Source organism: Saccostrea cucullata, unplaced genomic scaffold (genome assembly GCF_032062105.1).
Source record: "Saccostrea cucullata isolate Sc308-1 unplaced genomic scaffold, CSIRO_AGI_Scuc_v1 ctg64, whole genome shotgun sequence".
Lineage (NCBI taxonomy): Eukaryota > Metazoa > Mollusca > Bivalvia > Ostreida > Ostreidae > Saccostrea > Saccostrea cuccullata.
The window spans coordinates 269,364-291,321 of record NW_026937285.1 but is presented as its reverse complement, the minus strand read 5'-3'; the positions used below and the strand labels follow the sequence as shown (position 1 = coordinate 291,321).

The 21,958-nt window shown below is 34.0% G+C and overlaps 1 protein-coding gene across 12 annotated transcripts in view; it reads left to right on the top strand.

The window, feature by feature from the left end:
- LOC134247724 (centriolin-like) overlaps positions 1-21,958 on the top strand; it is a 61,914-nt gene that overhangs the window by 14,124 nt on the left and 25,832 nt on the right. For 8 of the 12 annotated variants that reach the window (XR_009987918.1, XM_062730070.1, XM_062730071.1 and 5 more), the window contains exons 9-40: positions 313-333; positions 1,480-1,634; positions 2,032-2,169; positions 2,917-3,070; positions 3,251-3,471; positions 3,920-4,096; positions 4,368-4,502; positions 4,637-4,738; positions 5,120-5,248; positions 5,842-5,865; positions 6,811-6,906; positions 7,031-7,123; positions 9,207-9,356; positions 9,650-9,748; positions 10,279-10,426; positions 10,560-10,580; positions 11,243-11,356; positions 11,700-11,854; positions 12,030-12,161; positions 12,280-12,442; positions 12,571-13,326; positions 14,622-14,734; positions 16,079-16,144; positions 16,417-16,485; positions 16,904-17,067; positions 17,184-17,379; positions 17,753-17,959; positions 18,128-18,192; positions 18,308-18,434; positions 20,384-20,548; positions 20,935-21,210; positions 21,508-21,725. Coding sequence is in view for 11 of the 12 variants with exons in the window: in XM_062730070.1 (XP_062586054.1) it covers positions 313-333; positions 1,480-1,634; positions 2,032-2,169; positions 2,917-3,070; positions 3,251-3,471; positions 3,920-4,096; positions 4,368-4,502; positions 4,637-4,738; positions 5,120-5,248; positions 5,842-5,865; positions 6,811-6,906; positions 7,031-7,123; positions 9,207-9,356; positions 9,650-9,748; positions 10,279-10,426; positions 10,560-10,580; positions 11,243-11,356; positions 11,700-11,854; positions 12,030-12,161; positions 12,280-12,442; positions 12,571-13,326; positions 14,622-14,734; positions 16,079-16,144; positions 16,417-16,485; positions 16,904-17,067; positions 17,184-17,379; positions 17,753-17,959; positions 18,128-18,192; positions 18,308-18,434; positions 20,384-20,548; positions 20,935-21,210; positions 21,508-21,725 (4,849 nt within the window). In the remaining variant the exon portion in view is untranslated. The remainder of the gene's footprint in view (positions 1-312; positions 334-1,479; positions 1,635-2,031; positions 2,170-2,916; positions 3,071-3,250; positions 3,472-3,919; positions 4,097-4,367; positions 4,503-4,636; positions 4,739-5,119; positions 5,249-5,841; positions 5,866-6,810; positions 6,907-7,030; positions 7,124-9,206; positions 9,357-9,649; positions 9,749-10,278; positions 10,427-10,559; positions 10,581-11,242; positions 11,357-11,699; positions 11,855-12,029; positions 12,162-12,279; positions 12,443-12,570; positions 13,327-14,621; positions 14,735-16,078; positions 16,145-16,416; positions 16,486-16,903; positions 17,068-17,183; positions 17,380-17,752; positions 17,960-18,127; positions 18,193-18,307; positions 18,435-20,383; positions 20,549-20,934; positions 21,211-21,507; positions 21,726-21,958) is intronic. The other 4 variants (XM_062730064.1, XM_062730065.1, XM_062730063.1 and 1 more) reach the window with 4 other exon arrangements.

Here is a 21,958-nt window from a genome sequence, read left to right as displayed (position 1 = left end):
CCTCAATCATTGATGCTGTAGATTCCTTATTTTTCGTGAGTACTTTTTATCGCGAATATGGGCTGTTCAATGTCAAATTGCGAGAATTATAATTCGCAAATAGACAGTTGATCAAGAGATTTTACATAGATTTCATCACTATAAAAATAAAGGCGAGTAATTTTATTTCACGTATGGTGCTTCATGCGAAATTATGCCATAATTAATTCCACACGTACATTTAGGAATCTACAGTATACACATGCATAAACCAGATTTTGTTGATTTAATTTTCACCAATGACCATTCTTTGTTTGTGAATTTATTAAATAGCTAATAGCCGAGTTAAAGAAAGTAAGTATATACCTCACCTGAATGCATTGATAAAAAACCAAAGTTTAAAGTCCAGAGTTGGAGAAGAGATGAAAATCAATTTTTACAAAGTTCCCATTTTTTAGCAATCTTAGTGAGAGCATCTTGTTGTGACCACTTTCATAAATTAGAGTATCCATTTATTTATCTGCTCATTGGCCAAAAAAAATATCCCTTTATTGAATTAAAAAAAAACATCAATCAGTTAGCATACTCAGTGCTTGAATGGATAAATGAATTCTATCGAGTTGAAGCTAACATCAAAGTGCTCTCTCAAGAAACATGCTTAAGTTCTCATTTTTAAAAAAAAATAGTTGCTATACAAAAGTTATTTGAATTTGCTATTTCATTTAATTATGCCAATCTCCATTTTGCGCATTATATCTTTTCATAAACTTAACTTCACCAAGTTAATTAGTTAGCATCTGTAGTACTTTTGTATCCTATTGCTAATTTTTTCGTCCTGTTGGTGTTTCTTGTCTTGGGAATTAAGTCCTTCATTGACCAGTCATTTCCCTTTCCTTTTTCCTTGAATGTTTGTAACATATTTTCCACTTTATATAGCATTATGTATTCACTATATGTTCACAAAATTAACCATTAGCCATTGAGTTCTGTGCATAGAAATTTATGATCTAAAGTGAATTTATCAAACTATCCATTTTAGATACCTTTGACTTTCCCACTAATTTAAAAATTCATTAAATGATTTCATTTTTTGCAAAATTCATATCTTGTTGTAATTTAATTTATATTTTGGATGTCTTTTTTGTCAGAATGTGCTAGAATTTTATTTATAGATGTGAATTTCAAGTTTTTTGTTGTCGTCGTAATGGTAGAAAATGCAAGTCAGCACTTAACTACTATATTAAATTTATAAATTCTTATCACTGTTTTATAATTAAGTAACGTTACATGTACAGCATATCAATTGATGTAGTATCATTTGAACTAATCACACTTTTTGCATAAGACAACGCAAAGCACATAAAATACAGCCGCTGCGCATTATTTCAATTTAGTCTTAAATTTTTTTTTACGACATTGAAGCTTGGCTTGAAATGATTTCAAGAATGTTGCCCATTTTGATTAAGACAGCAGTTTATCATGTTTGTCATACATTAACAGCGGAGGACAGACTGAAAAGGTTACAAGATGACCTTATGGGGACGGAAAGAAAACTACTGCAGGCCACAAAAGACCTCAAACGTATGGGAGACATCCCAGATAAAGACGATATTAAGGTCCAGATACGCCAGAGAATGGCCAAGAAAATGCAGCTAGTGAGTAAACCCCACCCCCACCCACCCCTTCCCTTTATACACAATAAACCCTCCCAAATATTTTCAATCTGATATGGCTAAGTACTGTAAATTCCTTATTTTTTGCGAGTACTTATTATTGCGAATTGGCTCTTCAAAGTCAAATCGCGAGAATAATAATTCGCAAATGGACAGTTAGTCGAGAGATTTTACATAGATTTCACCATAAAAATAAAAGCGAGTAATTTTATAACGCGGGTGGTGCTTCTCCCAAAATTATGTGATAATTAATTCCATGCAGATAATTAGGAATCTACAGTATTGTAAAAAACAATGAACTACCAGCTAAGATATGAGTGGTCTGTTCTAGAAAACATTAATGGCATCTTGATAAAGAAAATGGTATTTTTAATAACAGGTAAATGAACTGAGAGACAGTGCTACACAGATAGAGGAAGAGATGGATAAAACCAAGAATTCCATGCATCAGAACAAAATGGAGGTTGCCCGACTCAAAGGACAGCTAGAGAGACTGGACACAAAGGATCCAAAATATGTAAGGGTCTTATTCTCTCATTCCTGTCCTCCTTCTGATCCTCCTCAAATTAATATGTTACTTCTAGAAACCCTCTTGTATAAAGATTTGATTAATTTTGTAAACTTTTAGCATTATAAATCTATTTTCAAGTGGAATTGATATCACAGTGCTTTGCTAAAGTGTATAAAAAGGTTATTTATCCACATTTCAAGTATTTAGGATTTAAGTGGAGAAACCGAAAGGAGAAAAAGGTGAGGTTTAGAGTGTGGTGGATTAGCTTACAATTCTACCAATTGAAAGCTTTAATTGGGTAGAAAAATCTTAAAATTATCATGATTTTCAGATCAGTGTTAAAAAATGATCAATTTTGACTGCAATAATTTAATAGTAGTTTGGAAGAAGTTAGTTAATATTTTTTTCACCCAAAAATGAGATATTTTTAATTTGTTTTAGATTAAAGAGAAAGAGGGTGTGAGGGACTAAGAGAAAGAGAGAGAGAGCTTGTGTGTTTTGGCCTTTTGGTTGTTTTTAGTTTTTCTTTATAATGATTAAGGTAGCATACAAAAAGTAAGGTATCTGTAGAGGTGAAATGGGAAAAGGTCCATTAAGATAAATGATGTAGAGGAAGTTATATGTGTTTCTGGTACAATGTGTAAACCGATAATTTTTTTGGTCATTTTGTTGAAGAGCTATATTGGGTGTTTGATTTTTTTCTTTGATATAGATTTTATTTGAATTAACAAAAATATATATCTGCATTTTTAGAGGAAGCTGTATGCTGAAATGGTAGATAAGGAACAACAGATTAGTGAGAGTAACCAGATGTATGGGCAGCTCAACCAACAACTGGAGGTCATGTTAGATACCATCGCCAGGGAAACGGAAGACATCAAAAAGCTAGAAGTCCAACTCAACGATGGTGAGATATTATTATTAAAACTCAATTTGGTAACACCATTCAATTTAAAGGATGAGTTTTGTCAAAATTGGATTGAGATTGTTGTAATGTTTTCAAAAAATAAAATTTTCATTAACGATACTGATTTTCAAAAAATATTTGAAAAAAGTGTGTAGTTTTTTGTGAAAATTCATTTTTTAGATCGTATTGAAAGTAACGAGTCTATTCGTAATGAGCTGGACGAGATAGTTGGAGGATTACAGGGATACTTATCTCACGTGAAGACAAAGGGCCAGAAAGCTCAGCGAGATTACGAGACGCTGCTCAGCGAGAAGATGCAGCTTGATGATCAGTGTCGTAAACTGGAGCAGGAGCTCAGTGTCCTGGACAGTGAAGCTAGCAAAGTGCCCACACTTGAGCAGGTTAGAGTGACTAACTAAAGGGGGCTTCATATTTTAGCGGCTTTGATGTATGCAAAAATGCACTAATTTATGAATACATATACCACTTACTCATTAATTGTAAGTAAATACAATACATGGCATAGACAAGTGTAATGCTAATTCATGGTTATACCAAACCACTAGATACCCAGTGGATGGACTAAATCATTTTATGTACAGGTACAGCATTATTAGCAGCTTTGGTGCAGGCATAAATGCACTAATTTTTTAATACATATACCACATACTTAATAAATCATAAGTAAATACAATACAATGGGATGGACATGTGTAATGCTAAATCAGGGTTATGCCAAATCACTAGATACCCAGTGGATGCACTGAATCATTCTATGTACAGGTACAGCATTATTTGAATATATTGCAAATTTACAATCTCTCTCATGTTATATTTTCAATGCTACAGAGACTGATGGAGTTGGAGGACTCGCTGGCCAAACACCAGGACATGAATCGGACGCTGGAGGACCAGATCCACAGAAATCGCTCCAAGGACGCCGAGTATCAGGACAGGATGGAGTCCACAGCTCACGAACTCCAGGAAATGAAGCGAGCCATGAAAGACGCCGAAAGGAAAGTCAATGTAAGTGACTTTGACCTAAAATTATTGAAGGGAAAGTCACTAAAAATCTAGCTAGGGAAATATTCAAAAAGTGGTGGTAATCAAAGTCCATAATATTTCTTTTGTATGCTATGAAACTTTATATAATCAAACCTTGCAAATATTGAAAGAAAAAAATGGTTGCAACTTTCAACTCATTTTGACATATCCATTGTATTTGAAATATCATGTGTTAAGATACCAAAGTTCAACTTTATACTGGCGTTTAAAATTTTTTGATTTGATTTTGCAGAATGATAGACAACAATTTGAGAGACAAATACAGACTGAGCGAGAACGAGCTGAGCGAGCAATGAAGGAAGCTCGAGAAAAACAGCATCTGGAGGACGAGATTAGGAAACTACAGGGTCAATATAACAATACTATGGTATGTCGTAGTAACTATTGGTTAGTGTGTCTGTCTGTTGTTGACATAGTAATATATCCTGATATCTTCAAAATACATGGAAAGGTTGTATATGCATGATCTCTCAATCATTTTGTGTATATTTTATGATTTAGGCTCAATTAGGTGACAGAGAGAGAAAATTAAATGATTCCATTCCTCAACCAGAATTGAAGAAGCGGTTAAAGGACCTCACACAAACCATCAAAGCTGGCAGGGTACGTGTATATTTCTTTGAATTTAGTCCTTATAAATGTGGTTTAATGTAATTGTGCCTCAGAAAACTGTTGTGTTGAGAAAGAGGCCACACTGTTTATCCCTGTATATGTGAACTGATTTGAATGTTCTTCCTATGCATTAAATAAGCATATACAGTGAAACTTGTCTAATTTCCATGTTGTGTATTCCAAAATCTTGCCTAACACGATCTAAACTTTAAGTTCCTTCCTAGTAATTTTAATTTGTTCAAAATATTATCTAATCCAGAATGTTTACTAAGTCAGGCAATTTCTTTGGAACCAGTGTAGGTCAGATTAGTCAAGTTTCACTGTACCTGCTATAGAGTGATAACAATTGGGTAATTCTGTTCTGTTTTGTAGAGCCCTATCAGTCCACAGAGTGATAGGGATGTGCTGGGAAAAACCTTCAAGGAGCTTCAGCAGTTTATCCAGGATAATGCCAACAAGAGTCTTCATGAAGTTGAACAAATGAAGAAAACCACCAACCAGGTACATGCAACTCCGAATTCATGGTTTCAGATATTTAGTATGAACATTTTTTTCTTCAAATATACAGAGCTGCCAACCCTTACGATTTTAGCGTAACGCGTACGAAATCAGCATCTAAAATACGCCTTACGATTTCTCTCTATACTCTTACGATTTCAGTTTTTCTCGTTCAAAGTTTATAATACCGGTATTTTCATAGCTGGCAGTCTATAGTTTCTACTATTATAATATATTCATAATTCTTCCAACGATTGCTTGTATTATCGTTTCCGTTTTAGAAGGCCGATCACATTCATGTGACCAATGTTTTAAAGTAAACAAAATGGAAACATGCCTCAGATTGCATGTCCATTTACAAAACATCTTCAGTGGCAGGGGACCTAGGTGGTCCCTAGACCCCGCCTTACTATTTGTCATTTCAGAATGTTGGCAGCTCTGAATATAATTATTAAAGTTTAAAATTTCATTTTTTTAATGTTTTTTTTTTTATAACATAGTATACTCTCATCATTTGTGACAAAATTATTGAAGCTTAATTAATTTACGCAAAAGAAAGATAATTTTAATATTATCATGATGTTTCCCCTTATTAGCCTCTTGAATCTGGCAATGTACATGTAAGTGACTGTAACACTTGCCGGGAATGACTTAGCTGATAAAACTTAGCTTTAATTATTACAACCTCAAATTAGAGTAGATATATACATGTATTAAACTGCATAAAAATATGTTTTAAAAATCTTTCAGTGAAGTCTTTGTAGTTGTATTTCATTTCCTTTGACAACTTTGACTTTTGTTGATAAAACATAACCCTGACGATATGAGCAATATATTTAAATTATAAAATGTTATCTTTGTAGAACTTCTGCCTGTAAACTGTCTTTTAGAAACATTGAACATTTTGTTTGAGAAATCTCAGTCTTTTCTGTTAGGTGGAAGATAGATAAATAAATACATTCAACTTGGATCTGTATAATGGGAAAATTTTCAACCATATTTTTAATATTATTTGCAAGGAATTTCCTCCAAATATGGAATTTGGGCTAATATAACAAACATGCTTTTGATGCTTCATACAGATGTAGAAATATGGGAAATTTTCCCATTATACTTAATCAATTCTATTGTATAATATCTTGAAGCTTTGTTTAGAGTCTTGCCAAACATCTTCAATTCTTTCTTCACATTTTATATATTTTTAGTGACTTACAATAATTTTTTTTTTCACAAGCTTATTAGACTGTATTAAAACTTGAAATCTTGCATTTAACATCATGTTGAGACAAAAAGTATAAAACATCTATTCAAATGTATAGTTACACAATATAATCAATATCAATCAGTGAGCACTTTTTAGCTATAGATATAAATTTTTCATTTTTTTCATAATATTAGACGTAATTTGATTATATGACATGTTGTATGTTTTAACAAGAGTTTGGCTTGTATGAAGCGTGCATGGAAAATGTTGAAATGGAAACGCATTTTTAACGGTCAACAAGACTGTTAAAATGAGAACATTTTATAAAAAGTCTTCATCATGAATTATATATTTCTCACAGGCTGATGCGGAAATTCAGACTCTGAGAGAAAATCTGAAAAAGGCAGAAAACAAGCTACAAAGACGATCAGAGAAGGACCAGAGTAGAGACGAAAAGGTAATGTATGCCCGAGTTTGAAAACAAGAAAAAAATTGGTGGGGGATCTCCTTCAGTTAGCTTGCAAGGCACTAATTTAAAAGTAAAGTCCTTATTACATGTATTTGATTTTTTTTTTTTGTAGCTGGATGCTGAGAAAAGAGCAAACAGGGAATTGCAGAATGAAATACAGAGACTAAAAGCGGCATATAAAGATCTGGAGAATAAGTCTGCTCAGGTAATTATTGATTGCTGGGAGAGGCACTAGATTTACAAGTAAATTCCTCATTACATGTAATTGATTTTTGTAGTTGGATGCTTTTCACATTTTCGAGAACCACTGGGCCAATTTTGACCAAACTTGGTACAAAGCATCCTTAGGTAAAGGGGAATTTAAATTGTTAAAATAAAGGGCCAAGTTCCCTCACAAGCGGATATAAAGATAGGGTGGGGTCATTAAAAAATCTTCTTCTCAGAACCACTGGGCCAAAAAAGCTAATTATGTGGATTGTGGGGAGTGTAACATTGTACAAATCATGACCCCTGGGGAGGGGGGCCACAATGGGGAATCAAAGTTTTACATAGAAATATATAGGAAAAATCTTAAGTCTTATGAAAAGATTCTTAGCTGTGATTTCTTAAATTAATAAATCATGACCCCTGGGGGAGACGGGGAATTAAAAATATTTTTATAGAAATAGAAAAATCTTTGAAATTTTCTTCTCAAGATGGGCCAGAAAAGCTGATGTGGAAGCATCCTGGTATAGTGTAGATTTTAAGTAACCATTCTGTCTCCAAACTTTTACAAAGAAATATATAGGAAAAATCTTTGAAAATCTTCTTCTCAAGAACCACTGGGCCAGAAAAGCTAAACTCATGTAGAATAGTGAATTTACAAGGTTCTATACCTTCAATACTTAATCAAAATTTTACATAGGGCCAGCATTTTTTTATTTTTAGGTTTACGAACATCAGAATGAAAAAGTCCCGTAGGAGGAGGAAATAAAAAAAAAATAAAATTATTTTTTTTTGGATGTTATCGACTTGTGAACATTAATTTTTCTGAGGAGAAAGCTCTGTATGGACGCATAAGAATTACAAAGGGAGCTGTTATTTCATCATCTACCAGTTGGGGCCAGTGATATATATATTTTGTTATGTTGGACAAAATACAGATATTTAAAAAAAATTATTTTGCAAAACTCTTTCAATATATCTTCATTTTTGTTTTTAGTATGTTTTGGTAAATGTAAAACACAATTACTAACAAAATAATAATTCCTTTCATAAAACAGACAGATTGGGGAAATTTTTTTAATTAAGTGTAAAATAATTTTTCTGGCTGCCACAAACGATACTACATACCTGTATATATTTGTATATATAATACTTGTTTTTAACAGTTGAAGAATTTTATTTCTTTAGTCTATTGTTTATTTCTTCCTCAAATGGACTTAACTTCTCCCATAGTTTTATTCATTAAATTTTTCTGAAGAATGATGCTTATAAGACTGTAAGCTATAACAGAAACTTAAACAATAAAAAGCTCACCATGGACAGTTTTAAACCTGTAGGAAAATAATTTACAGACAGATACTTTTGAATAAGCATAATCACCAGCATGTCATTGTGCAATAAAGTCGTGCATTTTATTTGTCCTCTGAACTTGTGAAAAATTTTGAATGGATGGCTTTTAAATATTAACATATAACAAAGCTTTAATGCTATGGACTTTGCAAATCTCATTTAAAAAAAACCGGAAAATAAAATAGACCAAATTTGACATGTTCTGTTTTTTCTGAAAATTCAAAAACTTATTTATAAAAATAAAAAAATGCTGGCCTAGAAATATATAGGAAAAATCTTTGAAAATCTTCTTCTCAAGAACCACTGGGCCAGAGAAGCTGAAACTTATGTGCACATGGAAGGATCATAGGGTAGTGTAGATTTCAAAATGTCTAAATTATGATCAGTGAGAGAGTATTACAAGGGGGAAATCTGGCAAAGAACAGAATGGCCAAAGCTTCTCAGGTGAGCGATGTGGCCCATGGGCCTCTTGTTTTTGGAAAAGCTTTCATTTAGATGTTATTACAGAAGGCAATATACAGATGTGGAATCTCAAGTCTTGTGAAAAAATGATGGGAATTTTTTTTTTTAAATAATCTTAACAAAAGTTGGTGTTCTTTAAAAATACTGATTTTGATACAGAAGGAAATCCAGACTACACTGTTTCTGAAAATAACCATTATATCTCCAAACTTTATTATTAATAATGTAGGAATGAAATTTGCAAGACTATACCTTCAATACTTGCTTAATAGGGTCGACCAATCATGAAGATCGTGTACAGACCAGAATCTGAGACAGACTCACTGAATTCTGAGGAGAAAGCTCTGTATGATGAACTCCAGAGGGAGCTGTTAGAACTACGACGTAACATGAGAGTCAAAGAGAACGAAAACGCAAAGCATGTAAGTACCTGTACAGTAAAACATAATTATAAGGAAGTGTTAAGGATTGCAATTTTGCTTCATTATATTATAGCATAATTTGTTATATCTGTGAGCTTCACTGTATGTTTAAAATCTAGAGGGAATAAAAATCACTTCAGTATAAGTATCAATTCATAATAAGCATAATCACTATAAGAGTGTTTACTGTACTGTAAAAACAATGAATGTTTTTAATTAATAAATATAAGAATGCGGTTTGTTCACATTTAAAAAATAAAGTAGACCTTTGATGTGTCTGTAATTATTTATAGCTGGCCAATGTTGAAAATGAGGCTGCCATGTTGGAACAGATGGTGAGAGAGCAGGAAGAGGAACTAGCCAAGACACGAGAGGAAAACGAACTTGAGAAGGTAAGGGAAATAACTCAGTTCTTCTGTTGAAGAAAAAAAATTTATGTCTTTTGTGGAAAGTTTTCATGCCATTCATTCAGAATTTCAAGCTTTGTTGTTGATATTTATCTTTAGATCAAAGCAGAGGTATATCGTAATCTAAAAGTATTTACTGGATATCAGTCTTTCTTTGTTTTTGCACATTATAAGTTAAGGTGCCTTTATACTCTATATTTTGGGTTGGTGATCTGTAATTTATTTAAAGATTTCAAGGGATTATTCTTTTTCTTTATGAAAGGCACATTGAGGTGGTGGTATCCTCCATGCAAAGTTTCTTCAGAATGACATGGATGCAAATACATGACTTGTACATGTATTATTGCATGGACCTCAAGATGTTTTTACACACACATCTTTGCTTTTCTATCTCTTTTAAAACTGTGTGTGTGATGAACTCAATTTATTTGACAAAAATTCTAATTGATTTAAAATAAAAATTACAAATTAAATTGATTCTCTGATTAGAAGCATTTGTAATTTTCTTGTGGTAGGAAAAGTATGAGGCTCGAATGCAGGTCATTGCTCAGGATCTGGAGCAGGCACAGGTGACGGCAGACCAGCTGAAGCACATGTTGGACGAACGTGATGCCATCCTTCACGGAGAAATGCAGAACAAGAACATGAACAACCAGATGATCAGTAAGTCTTATCAACCTGTAATAACAGTGCTAGAGTAAAATTTTCTGAACAAGTGTAAACAGGTCATTAAATTTAATTTTTTTTCAATGTAGAAGTGCTATATCAATATTCTCTTCCTTTTTTTTATAAACAGCTGATTTAAATTCAAAAGCAGGTAAAGATGATGTTAAACTAACACTTGATTTCACCACTCCAGAAAAAAAATGGAAAAATAATGGGAGCACCTATTGTCATTCACAGTCCCAAAATTCCCCTGTCACCTCGGATTCAATATTTCTGATTACAGTAAAACCTGCTTATAGTGAACACGCTTATAATGAATTTTATAATGAATTGATGCTTACAGAGAAGTGATTTTCATTCCCTTCAAATTTAAGATTTATTGTAAACTTAACAGATAAAACAAATTATGCTTATAATGAAGCAAAATTGTTCGTCCCTGGCACTTCGCTATAAGCAGCTTTTACTGTTTAACTAATGGTGTTTGTGTGTCCTGAAATTGAAAGTAAACTGCATGGAAGTGATCCCAGTCTCTGCACAGTGTTTAATTGTGGTGTTTTATGGATTCAGTTTAAAAAAAAAACCATGACCAGCAAGCATGCTCATGGAGTGACCCAAATTTGGGTACATGTATTCTTTTGGTCTCTTAGTTTTGTGATTCCAGAGTACTGCATGTCTTTCAAAACCGATAACAGTTTATAAAAATTGAAATATTTGTATGTCCATTAATAAAATAAGATTAGATTGTTAATCTTTTTCAGTACTGATAGGTTTTATTAAATTCTTTCATGTAATCACTGTAATATTTCATGTCAGGTGCCCAGGAAGCAGAGTTGACCAAGCTGTACGACATTTTGGAGACTCAGCGACAGGAAATGGAGCATCTGAACCACCTACTGGACACAATGGCTGCCGGAGGAAGTGCTGCTGGTAAGAAATATAGACCTTAACAAATACTGTAGGATCTGTTACTTTCATGGGGTTAAATTTTTGAGGACAGGGAAAAAAAATTGGTTCAAGGGGATTTGATTTCATGGTTGAAACTTCATGCTGTAATAAAGAAGTACAAGTTTCAAAAAATGACAAAATTGTTAATTCTGAAATTATAAAACTCAAAGCTTAATAAGTGCACTTTCAGTCTATTATTAATGAAATTCGATACAGTAGAGCTACAATTTCATCAGTGAACTCTGCTTCTTCCCAAGGATAATAATTGTTATGCATTTCCACATTTTTAGCTATTGCAAAAAGTAATAAAATGTTCCTTTTGCAGCTGGTCCTGCTTTTGATGATGAGTTGTGGAAATTAAGACAGGAGGTCAACCGCTTAAAAGAGACTCTAGCCATGCAGTCTGCATACATTCAATCCATGCCTAATCCCCAGGGTACAGTTGGCACTCAAGCTAGCACTGGGGTGGGCCCAACTCAGGTAAGTCACAATTATGGTTCCTTTTACTTTTTTCATCAGAATTTAAGAACATAAGTTGCATTGTAAAACATGCCTAAAATCAAAGCATTCTTTTATTGGAATTTAAAAGTTTAAAGATAGAGAGGAAAAAAAGCTTATTTCTATTTATTAATTTTTCCCCTTTTTTGTCCCTCAGGGAATGCCATATCATGGTCAAGCTTCTGGACCCTCACCTTACAGACCAGTATTAACACAGCAGCTCGGGGCTCCCATTGGGGTCATGCCTGGGGCACCAATGGGATCTGTGCTTGGAGCAAGAGGAACAATGGTACGAAAATTATTTTGTACATCTACATGTACTTAACATCCTCTGACTTTCTAACAAATTCTTAAAATACAAAATTGGCAGGTTAATCATTTAATTTTATGTTACCTTCTTTTTTCAGGGCCCTCAGTATACAGCTCAGGGTGGTGTTCCGTTTAGTAGCTATCAGCCAGGGATAGGGGCAGAGAGAGGGGAAGCAAGAGAACCATCCGGAGGAAGACCTGCAGGAAGGTCAAGGTCAAGTGAAGGTAGACTAACACAAGGACAGAGACATTCCAGCAGAGGTAAGAACTTTTTCAGCTTTCTTTAAAAAATTTTACAACCAAATGGGACATTTGTATTAGATTTGCGATAAAATATTTCTTGAAACCAAAATTCAAGATGAATAAAGCTGATTTTTTTTAATTGATAGGTGGAGGTCGTGATTCAGACAGGGAAAGTGTCAGAAGTCACAGGAGTGGAAGATCTGGACCTAGCCGGACAGGACGAGAAAGAACCAGGTCTTCCCGCTCTAAAACAGCATTCGAGCCAGTGCATAAGCCACAAGCTTACAAGCCAGTCCAGACTACAGGAGTCTATCCATCAGGTGTGGTTAACGCTAGTCAGGGTCCCCAACCACAGCCCTCTCACAACATTCCAGGATATCAGCCAGCCACAGGGTCTTTCCATGGTAGTCTCTTCCCACAGGGTGTTGCTCAAACTAGAGGGGCTGGTCAGACCCCAGGAATTGCAGGCACACAAACACCAGGCTATGGCAGTACCCAGACCCCTGGATATGGTGCCACACAGGCCTATGGATATGGTACAAACCCAGGTGTGGCTGCTGGTGCCACTCAGACCCCAGGCACCCAGGGTACACAGACTGCTTACCCTGTTGGACAGATAAATTACGTACCTGTGGCAGCCAATCCTATTCAGTCCACAGGATCTGGTAGGATGTTCCTTCCTGCTTACTCCACATCTCCTGAACGACCTGCGGGTAGGATCTACTACCCTCCTGGTGGTGCCCCACCACCCCCACCCCCACCTTCTTCAGGAGCCACCCAGTATGGTCCCTCATCTCCCGGTCCCCGGGTCACATTTCTGCCTTTAGCTCCAGTGGCCGCTGGAACACCGGTGAAGGGCCGCGCACCAGATGGTTCCATGACTGTCCCACCTAGCCCCATAGGTAAGCGTTCTGCAATTTGGATAATATAGATCATTATACATTAGCTTCAGAACATTGCACATTTAATGAGATACCAATAGGGAGAAAGCAGAATGAGCAAATATTGATGAATTGATGTTCTGAACTTTCTTAATATAATGCCCTTTAAACAAAGTTTTTCTTTCTGTCTGTCTTTCCATTGACATGTTTTGCTGGGAATTATCTCTAAAATGTACAATTAAATATTGTGTTTTTAAAATGTGTATCTCGAAATACTTTGCCTCATCAATAGAATTATAGCAGATTGTATTCTAGTTTAGGATCATATTTATTTGAGAATCATAATGTTACCGGTATTTTGATCATGCATAAATTATATTGAACTACTTGTTAAATTTTGCATGAATGCTTTTCAAGTTGATGCAGGAATTGGGAATTGATTAAATACTTGCATATTAATCCATGAAGGTTATTTAACATTTTATGTTGTCAACAATCAATAAATTAAATACCTATTGAACTAGCAGTTGTTTAAATGAGTAAAGTTTGATGCATGTGCAGCTATAACATTTAGATATAAAATTGAATGCAAAAGTCAGAAGTGTAGATTTTAAACCAAAACAATTTTATCTGTCTAATTATCAGGGATAATTAGCATGAATGCAGGTAATTCTAGTAATTAAAAAACCCAGGCTGCCCTTTTGTTGACACATGAGCTTAGGTTGAATACACCCTGAGTAAAGTCATGCCCACTCATGTCATTGAGAAATTCACTCATCCAGATCATCTGTATGGTATTGGTCTGTTCTATTGAGAATTTATAGGAGATAATAAACAGTCTCTTGTGTAATAATTCCGAATTAATCCAAAAGTTATGTAGGGGTATTAGGAATGGTATTTTACACATGGTTCTTGATGAATGTGACATTGTGCTGTATGATGCTTTTGGAATTAAATGAGTAATTAAAGAATTAGTTGACATCTGCTCTGCATGGTAGGTCTTTTGTGTTGACATTATGATTTAAAGATATGTGTTTGATGCACTGTTGTTAGGAACTCAATAGATGTAAAAATGTGCTGTCTTGGGAGGTCTATTTTACTAGTATTTGCAGTACCTTTCCATATATATTTGAAATGTGCTATCAGGTGGGCTTACCATACCCTTCCAAATGAGTATTTCAAGTGTCATTTTAAATATACAATGAGGTAATGCATTTGCCCTCCATAAGGTTTCCCCCTGACATATTTCTAACATTATAGATATTTTATGTACTTTTCTTTATTAAAATTTTTTTTTTTTTTTTTTTTTTTTGCAGTGGCAGGGTCAGTTAGCATGGATGGGGGCCAGCCACGGGGAATCCTGAAAAACGCGGATGGAGGTGGAGACGATACATACCTGTTCTGTAACGTCCCAGAACACCATGACCTGGTAAATAAAGAAATCTGCACTAATTGTAATTCAAGATTTACTGAAGGGAAAGACTACAGACAAACTTTAAAAAAAAAAATAATTTGCAATTTTTTTTCCCCATGTGCTATGTCTACCACACTGGGATAGATTGTTTCTTCCATTAATTATCATGTAATATCTTTTAATTAAGCTTTTTCGAAATATCTTTTTTGTGTTAAATAATTTGTTAAATACACCTTTAGATCTTCTGGGGGGAAAAATTCAACACCAACAGTTGAATAAAATCAATGTTGATAAGGGGGAGCTTTACAGGAATTCATTAAACTGATATTATCTTGTTTATAGATCACAGTTCGTAGCTCCTCTGTCAACTGACATTATGCCCTATCTGTCTCATGTAAATAGAGCTTAACCTCCAATAACATTCTATCAAACATACCTGCATTGAATTTGAAATTTTTGTTTGGTGTGAACAAACACATGCTCGTATATTGATATGATATTACATTTTTTTGTCACTTTAATCAATGTTATTTCATATTTTTACCCCAGATAAGAGTATTTTTCTAGGTATTGATTTACCAGATCATCAAACATTTAATATTCTCCTACCACGTTTTAGGAATTTCAAGTAAACTGTTTTCAGGTCTTTCAAATTGTTTTGGGACTCATGCATTTAAACCATGCAAAGTTGTATTATTTACGATGTTTGTGGAAATTTGACATATCTCGAATCAGCATATGTAAGAGTTTTATAAATTAAAGCTCAGTAAAATTCAGTTATTCGACATTGTTGAGTCTGCAAGCCTTTTTGATAGGTGTTTTTCATTTAAGAAGATTTCTTGCTAAATCTAAATCCTAATGAAAGCACAAGATTGTTGAGAAAAGGCATAAAGTTATCCAAGGAGTCTCATATTTAAATGCCCCTTTAAGTAATGTGCTTATGAATAAAATCTTGAAATTTGTCCCCTTTTACATAAAAAGGGGGGATTATATGTTCTTGAAAAAAGGCATACACAACTAGAAATAGGTGATTTAAAAAAAAAAGAGGTTTTGTTTGACAAAATTTTTAAAGATTTAATTTTGACAGATATAAATATTTTAACTATAAAAAAAGAAAAAAATCTAAGCATAAATAGTATTTTGAACAACTTAAATTTACTTTTACTTTTTTTTAATGAAAATTTGTAAAACACAATACATGTAGTTCTCTAAGTTCTGCTAATTAATTCCTGTTAATACAAATAATAATTTAACAGAAATCAAACACGATGTCTTTTAAATGCTCAATATTATTGAGAGAATGATTTATTTTCCTTGCTTTCTTTTTATGTTGACATTATCATGGAATGTCTTTTTTAGGAGGATTATATAGCAGAACTTCAGGAAAAACTCAAAAGACTCAAAGCAAAAGCTGCCCGGGAGGAAGTAAGTTTTTAAAAATTTTTTTTTGCTTTTGAGGAATCATCCTTCTGTACATGATACCCAGTGACAAGAGTAATTTTGAGAAATAAGAAATTTTTTACCTCTAGTATTGAAACGTAATAGTTATCAAATGTAACATCATCAGATATAAAACTCTATTAATAGGGTGGATGGTGTTTTTTATAATATAATTATGTGTGTTTTTAAAAGCAGCATTTTTTATGTTATGTTTAAATTTATTTAGATTTGATTTAATATTGTGATTCTTTTCAAAGGAATTACAAAGACAGGCAGAAGAGGATGATGAGAACAGATTGATACGCAGACTACGAGGGGAGTTGGAGGTACATCCTACATTATCTGGCTAAGTTTTGTAACTGTGATAATCTTCCACTCTTATAATTACTGTAAAATGATGATAATTTCATGGGAACTCCCAACATCATCACGCTTGTGGGTGTGGGTGAAGGATCAATGCATGCATAAAAATATTTATAAGAAAGTAATAATTTTTATCAGGATTGATAAGCTCTTTTGGGAGGGGGTGCCCTGCTTTGATATTTTAACGATTTGTTAATTTTTGGGGTCAGACTAAGATTCTGTATTAGGTCAGGGTTAAACATGAGAATAAAACATCAAGCACTAGTTTGCCAACATGAAAGTTATTTTGCTCCATCAGTTGATTTGTGTATTATAATACATGTATACATTAGTTAAGATATAGCTTTACCTCCATCAGAATAAGAAATTATTTATTAACAGCAAAGAAGAGATGAGCTTGAAGGATTGGATTTAGCCATTGACAAACAGAAGAAATGTTTGAAAGATTTAAAGAGAGAGGAGAAATTCCTGGAACATGAAAGAATAGCAGCAAGGGATGAACTGCAATTTATGAGACATCACAATGCAAAGGAGAATAGGAAAAGGTAAAGAAACTTAGATGTTAAAGAATACGTGTATCAACATTTGAAAATTTCATGTAATTAGTGCCATTTGTGAAAAAAGTGGATACTAATGTAAGTTAAACTTTCGCTTTCAAAAGGCAATTACGAGCCAATGTGTTTGATGAATCTTTCACGGAGGAAGAACATATTGGCATGGCTGGAAGTCGAAGGAAGTTCTTAAGAAATGAAATAGACGCACTAGAGCGAACCTTGGCCAAGCGGCGGAGTCAGTTACAAGACGCAGACAAACTCCTACGTGTTTGTAACTCCGATCTGGAGGATGCTAAAGAAGAGGTGATCTTATTTATCAAATATTGGATTCTTTAATAGTTCCCTTAACCAAAAAAGTACTATGGTAGTGACATATGCCCAGATTCTATTGTTTTCATCATAGGGATACGTAATGAAAAGATTAGAAATATGACCAGGAGAACTGGTGGGACTTTCCAGTTTATAGTTATCTTGCATTGTTTGCTCAAACATGCCAAGAAAAATAAAACAAATTATCTTAAAATAGGTCCATACGTTCAGTAGAATTCATATGTATATTTGTAATGGTCTATTAACCCAGCTTTAAAATAACTAATTTAGGAAGCTATGAGAATAAATAAAACAAGTACAGAAACAATTTTGTTGCATTGAATAACATACTGTGTTTGTTTTGCAGGCAAGACAGACTGTACAAAAGTTTGATTTGGCAACAGAGAGTTTACAGAATACAGTGAAGGAGACAGGGGAACTGGAGAAGCGAGCCAATCAGGCCGGGGTAGAGCTCATCAAGGCCTCGGACACGCTCAGTGCAATAAGGGCAGAGGTCAAGGATGCCGAGCGAAAACGAGCAAAACAAGAGAGACTGTTAAGAGACATCAACCAGGTACTTGATAAGGATAAAGAGTTGCAGCATGGAATTACAAAGTTTTCAGATTATTTAGAATAGAATTGATTTAGAAAATGAAATCAGCTTATGTTGGCTGTATGCAATAAAAGTTAGACTGAAGGAAATGTAATTTGTTAACATATATGCCATTAAATCTTTTCACAGGTCACTGCCAAAAAAGATGCAGAGTACAAAGACCTAGAAAGTCGAATAAGGAGTGCTACTCAAAAGTATGTCAAATGCCATACATGTCTGTGCCATATTATCTTTTGATTGACAACCTTGATCAGTATTGTTTCCTTACAGTGTACCCATTATGTTTATCAACACTTCATATATTTTCAGCTTACACAAACTTCATGCTGAGCTCGCTGCAGCATCTGCCAGAGAGAAAGAAACCGTGTCAGCATTAAATGACGCAGAGGAAGTTCTGACCAAACGTCGAGCTGATATTGCAAGAATGCGCGACCAGGTAATCTAATAAAAAAAAAATTCCTACCTACTGTGTTCTGTGCTTGTCTAGGTGAGAATAATTTTCTGTTTCTAAGTCCTTTTTAATCCCAAACAAATATAAATGGAGGAATAAAATAAATTAACACACTGACAGAAAAATTCTGTTGCCTTATATTTTTCAGTTACACCCTAGGGCGTTAAAACGGCGATCAAAACCGAGCCATGTCAAACTATAACTCACCACCAGCAAGGCCCAATAACTTGTGTATCATAGGGTTTGATTGGATGTTCTTTCAATTTGCATTCAAAAATACATTGCCATTGTGTGTTGATGTGCTATAATGATTTTACCACCATATATAACATGTAAATATGGATTCTCTGTAGAAAAGTCAGAACTTGGCGCTCTTTGCTATTTTGCTATTTGCTGCATTTCCTTGCCTTATCTCCCTTGCACACCTTGCACCTGCCCTTTGTATTAACTCCCTTGCATGTATCTTACAATTAAGGTTATATATAGATATTTATGCATTTGTTGATAAAATTCTTCCCCTCCTGTACATATATAGGGGTTTCCTATCATAAAATGTAGATTTGCTAATGTGAAAAGACATATACAGTTAATCTAATGATAAATACAGAGCCTATTCATTTTAAATAATCATAACCCTTTCCACCATATATTTGTATATAGAAGCTATGCTTTTTATGGAAATCTGCTAGAAGATGCCAGAAAAAGTAACCAATACTGATGTTTCGCTTGCAATACTTTATGCAGGGAACAACCCTGTGAGTGAAATTGAGGTGTATTTGCATATTCCCACATGTATTGTACACTAATGTGCAGCACAGACATGCATCATCACAGTACACATCTGTCATTTGTGGTTTGGGGACTCTCATCTATCATGGCTTTGTTTGGAGTTTATGGAATTTCTTTTGGTGCTGTGGGTTGACATTGTTTCCCTTTTTGGTCTTCCACATTCACACACAGCGTTATCAGCCATTATAAACTTTTATTTTTATAACAGGGAATTTTTTCTTTTTTTGGAAATCCATGTTTACATATTATGATGTTAAAATTTCGTTGTAGCACTTTATTTAATTTAAAGCTATTATAGGGCCTGGTGGTGAGTTTTGTAGGGGTAGAGGTTTTAGTCACTGATCCAGCAATAAGTTACATTTTGATATTAAATATTCAAAGAATTCCTGCATTTTATCGACAAGAAAAAGCATTTAAGTCAATACTGCATTTCTTTTATTTTAAGAAGTATTATAGACAATATCTTTGGAATGAGATTAAACTACTTAGTTTCACACTAAATCTCTGGAATCAGTATTTATGTATTTTTATATACATGTATACAGTGTGATAACTATTCTGTTAAGTATGTTCATATTCTGTATAAGGTAGTGGAAGTGTGATTTTTTTTAAATCTCAAATTAGAATCGGTTCATTTCATGTTTTGAGCAATATCATATATATGTATTTTGTAAATCGGAGATATTTTGAATAAAGTTAAGAAACAACAATTGCCCTTTGTTATTTACCTCAATGGACAATGCCAATTCTTCATCCTTAACTTAATGTAGATGAAAAATATTAAACAGTGTGAAAAAAACAAAAAAACTTGAGAGCTCCACTAGCATATATTATAACAGTTCTTTGGATGTTCTATTTTTGCTTTAAACGCCCACATGCATGTAATCGTTTGTCCATAAGACTCAATGATTATCAAAATATGTAGTAAGGTTATGAGACATGAATAAATTGTGGGGAAAAGTGTGAAATCAAGTAAGAGAAGTGGGAAAAATGAATCAAAATTTCCCAAATGTTTTTGCACAAATTCATAGAGATAGTAGCAATCATCCATACCATGGTAAGTGTTGCACATTTCCCTTGTCAATTGTAAGTAATGCAGAATAATAACAATAAAAAAACATTTGATGATTTTGATTTTCTCACAGATTGACCAACAGAAGCAGGAGTTAGAAAAACTGGACCAGAAGATGGGAAAAAAGAGAACAGAATTCAAGATACTCCAAGAATCACTGGAGAAAAAATCCACAGAGCTTACGTCAATGCTAAGGGACGCTGAGGCCGAATGTGTGTCCAGGCAAAGGGAGGCTAGGGTAATGTTCAGGGGAGATAAAAAAAAGAGAAAATCTCAGGGGAGAGAAGAAAGAGGGAGAATCAGTTATTGTAGATTGTCGTAAATGTCAAAGTGTGAGAATATTGAATTGTGAATGGGTGGCTGATGAAAAGATTTTACATGGATTTCAGCATCATAAAAAATGTGAGAATGATTTAATTTTGCAAGTCATGCTTCCCAAAAAATTACACAATAATTAAATTTTCATGTTTATTTAACAATTTACTGTATATTTTTACTAGGAATATATAGCTGTATCAGTGCAATGGCTATCTCTTTTATATTTTATTTAAAAGCTTTCCTTAGATTTGATTTACTTGATTTGGATGTGCAGGAATCTGAATTAGAAAGTGATTATTTTTGTAGGATCTCAAAGACAAAGTGAATGAACTGGAGATGCAGAAAAATGAACTGTTACAAACTCTGAAAATCAAACGAGGTGAACTCCATAAACGCAAGGAGGAAGTGGAGACCGAGGATGAAGTGCTACAAAAACTGATCAATTCTGTGAACAAAAACAAGTCTGAACTGCAGCATGTGTTTGAAATGCAAAAGATTGAAAAACATGAATTGGACAGTTTAAAATCGCAGCATGCACAGAAATTGGCAGAACTAGAGAAAACTCAGAGAGAATTGCTGGCAGTAAGTACTGAGAGAGTAGGAAACATCCAAAATTGCTTTGTACAAACAGTTAAAATGATTTGAAATACAGTTGAACTTTGATATCTTAAAGATGGATATCTTGTCAATAACTACCTTGGATATTTTCAAGTGATTTTGAAATCTCAAAACCTTTTTTTCTAGCTATTTTAACCAAATTAACTCAAATTCTTCAATATTTGAAAGTAGGTTGTCATTCCCATCAAGCTTGGAGAGGTTTGACTGCAACCTTTATCAACTCATTCAAATTTTCATGATCAACTCATTCTTTTTCATCAGGAGAGATCGCAGTTAGACCAATTGTGCGCTGAGACAAGTCGGAAATCTGCCGAGGTCGACCGATTACGACAGGCACTGGACCGTGACAGACAGGAAGTGGAGAGACTGGCCCTAGAGAAGCAGTCGCTGGAAGACCGCCTTACTGCCATGTCACGAGAGAAAGACATGATGGATGAGAGCACCAAGAATATGGACAACAAAATCAACCAAATGAGGAGGTCAGAATGGAGATTTTACTTCCAAAATCTTATAAATCTAGTGTATGGTAAAACATGCATATAATGAAGTACCAGAGACATAAAATTTTGCTTTGTCAGAAATGTAATTAAATTTAAGCAATATTTTATTATGTATAAGCATAACAGGATTGGACAACAGGCACTGCAGTGCTCCAAGTCACTCTTGCTCTCAGGTCGCAAAATGGCGACCCAAAAATTTTTTTGGTCGCCAT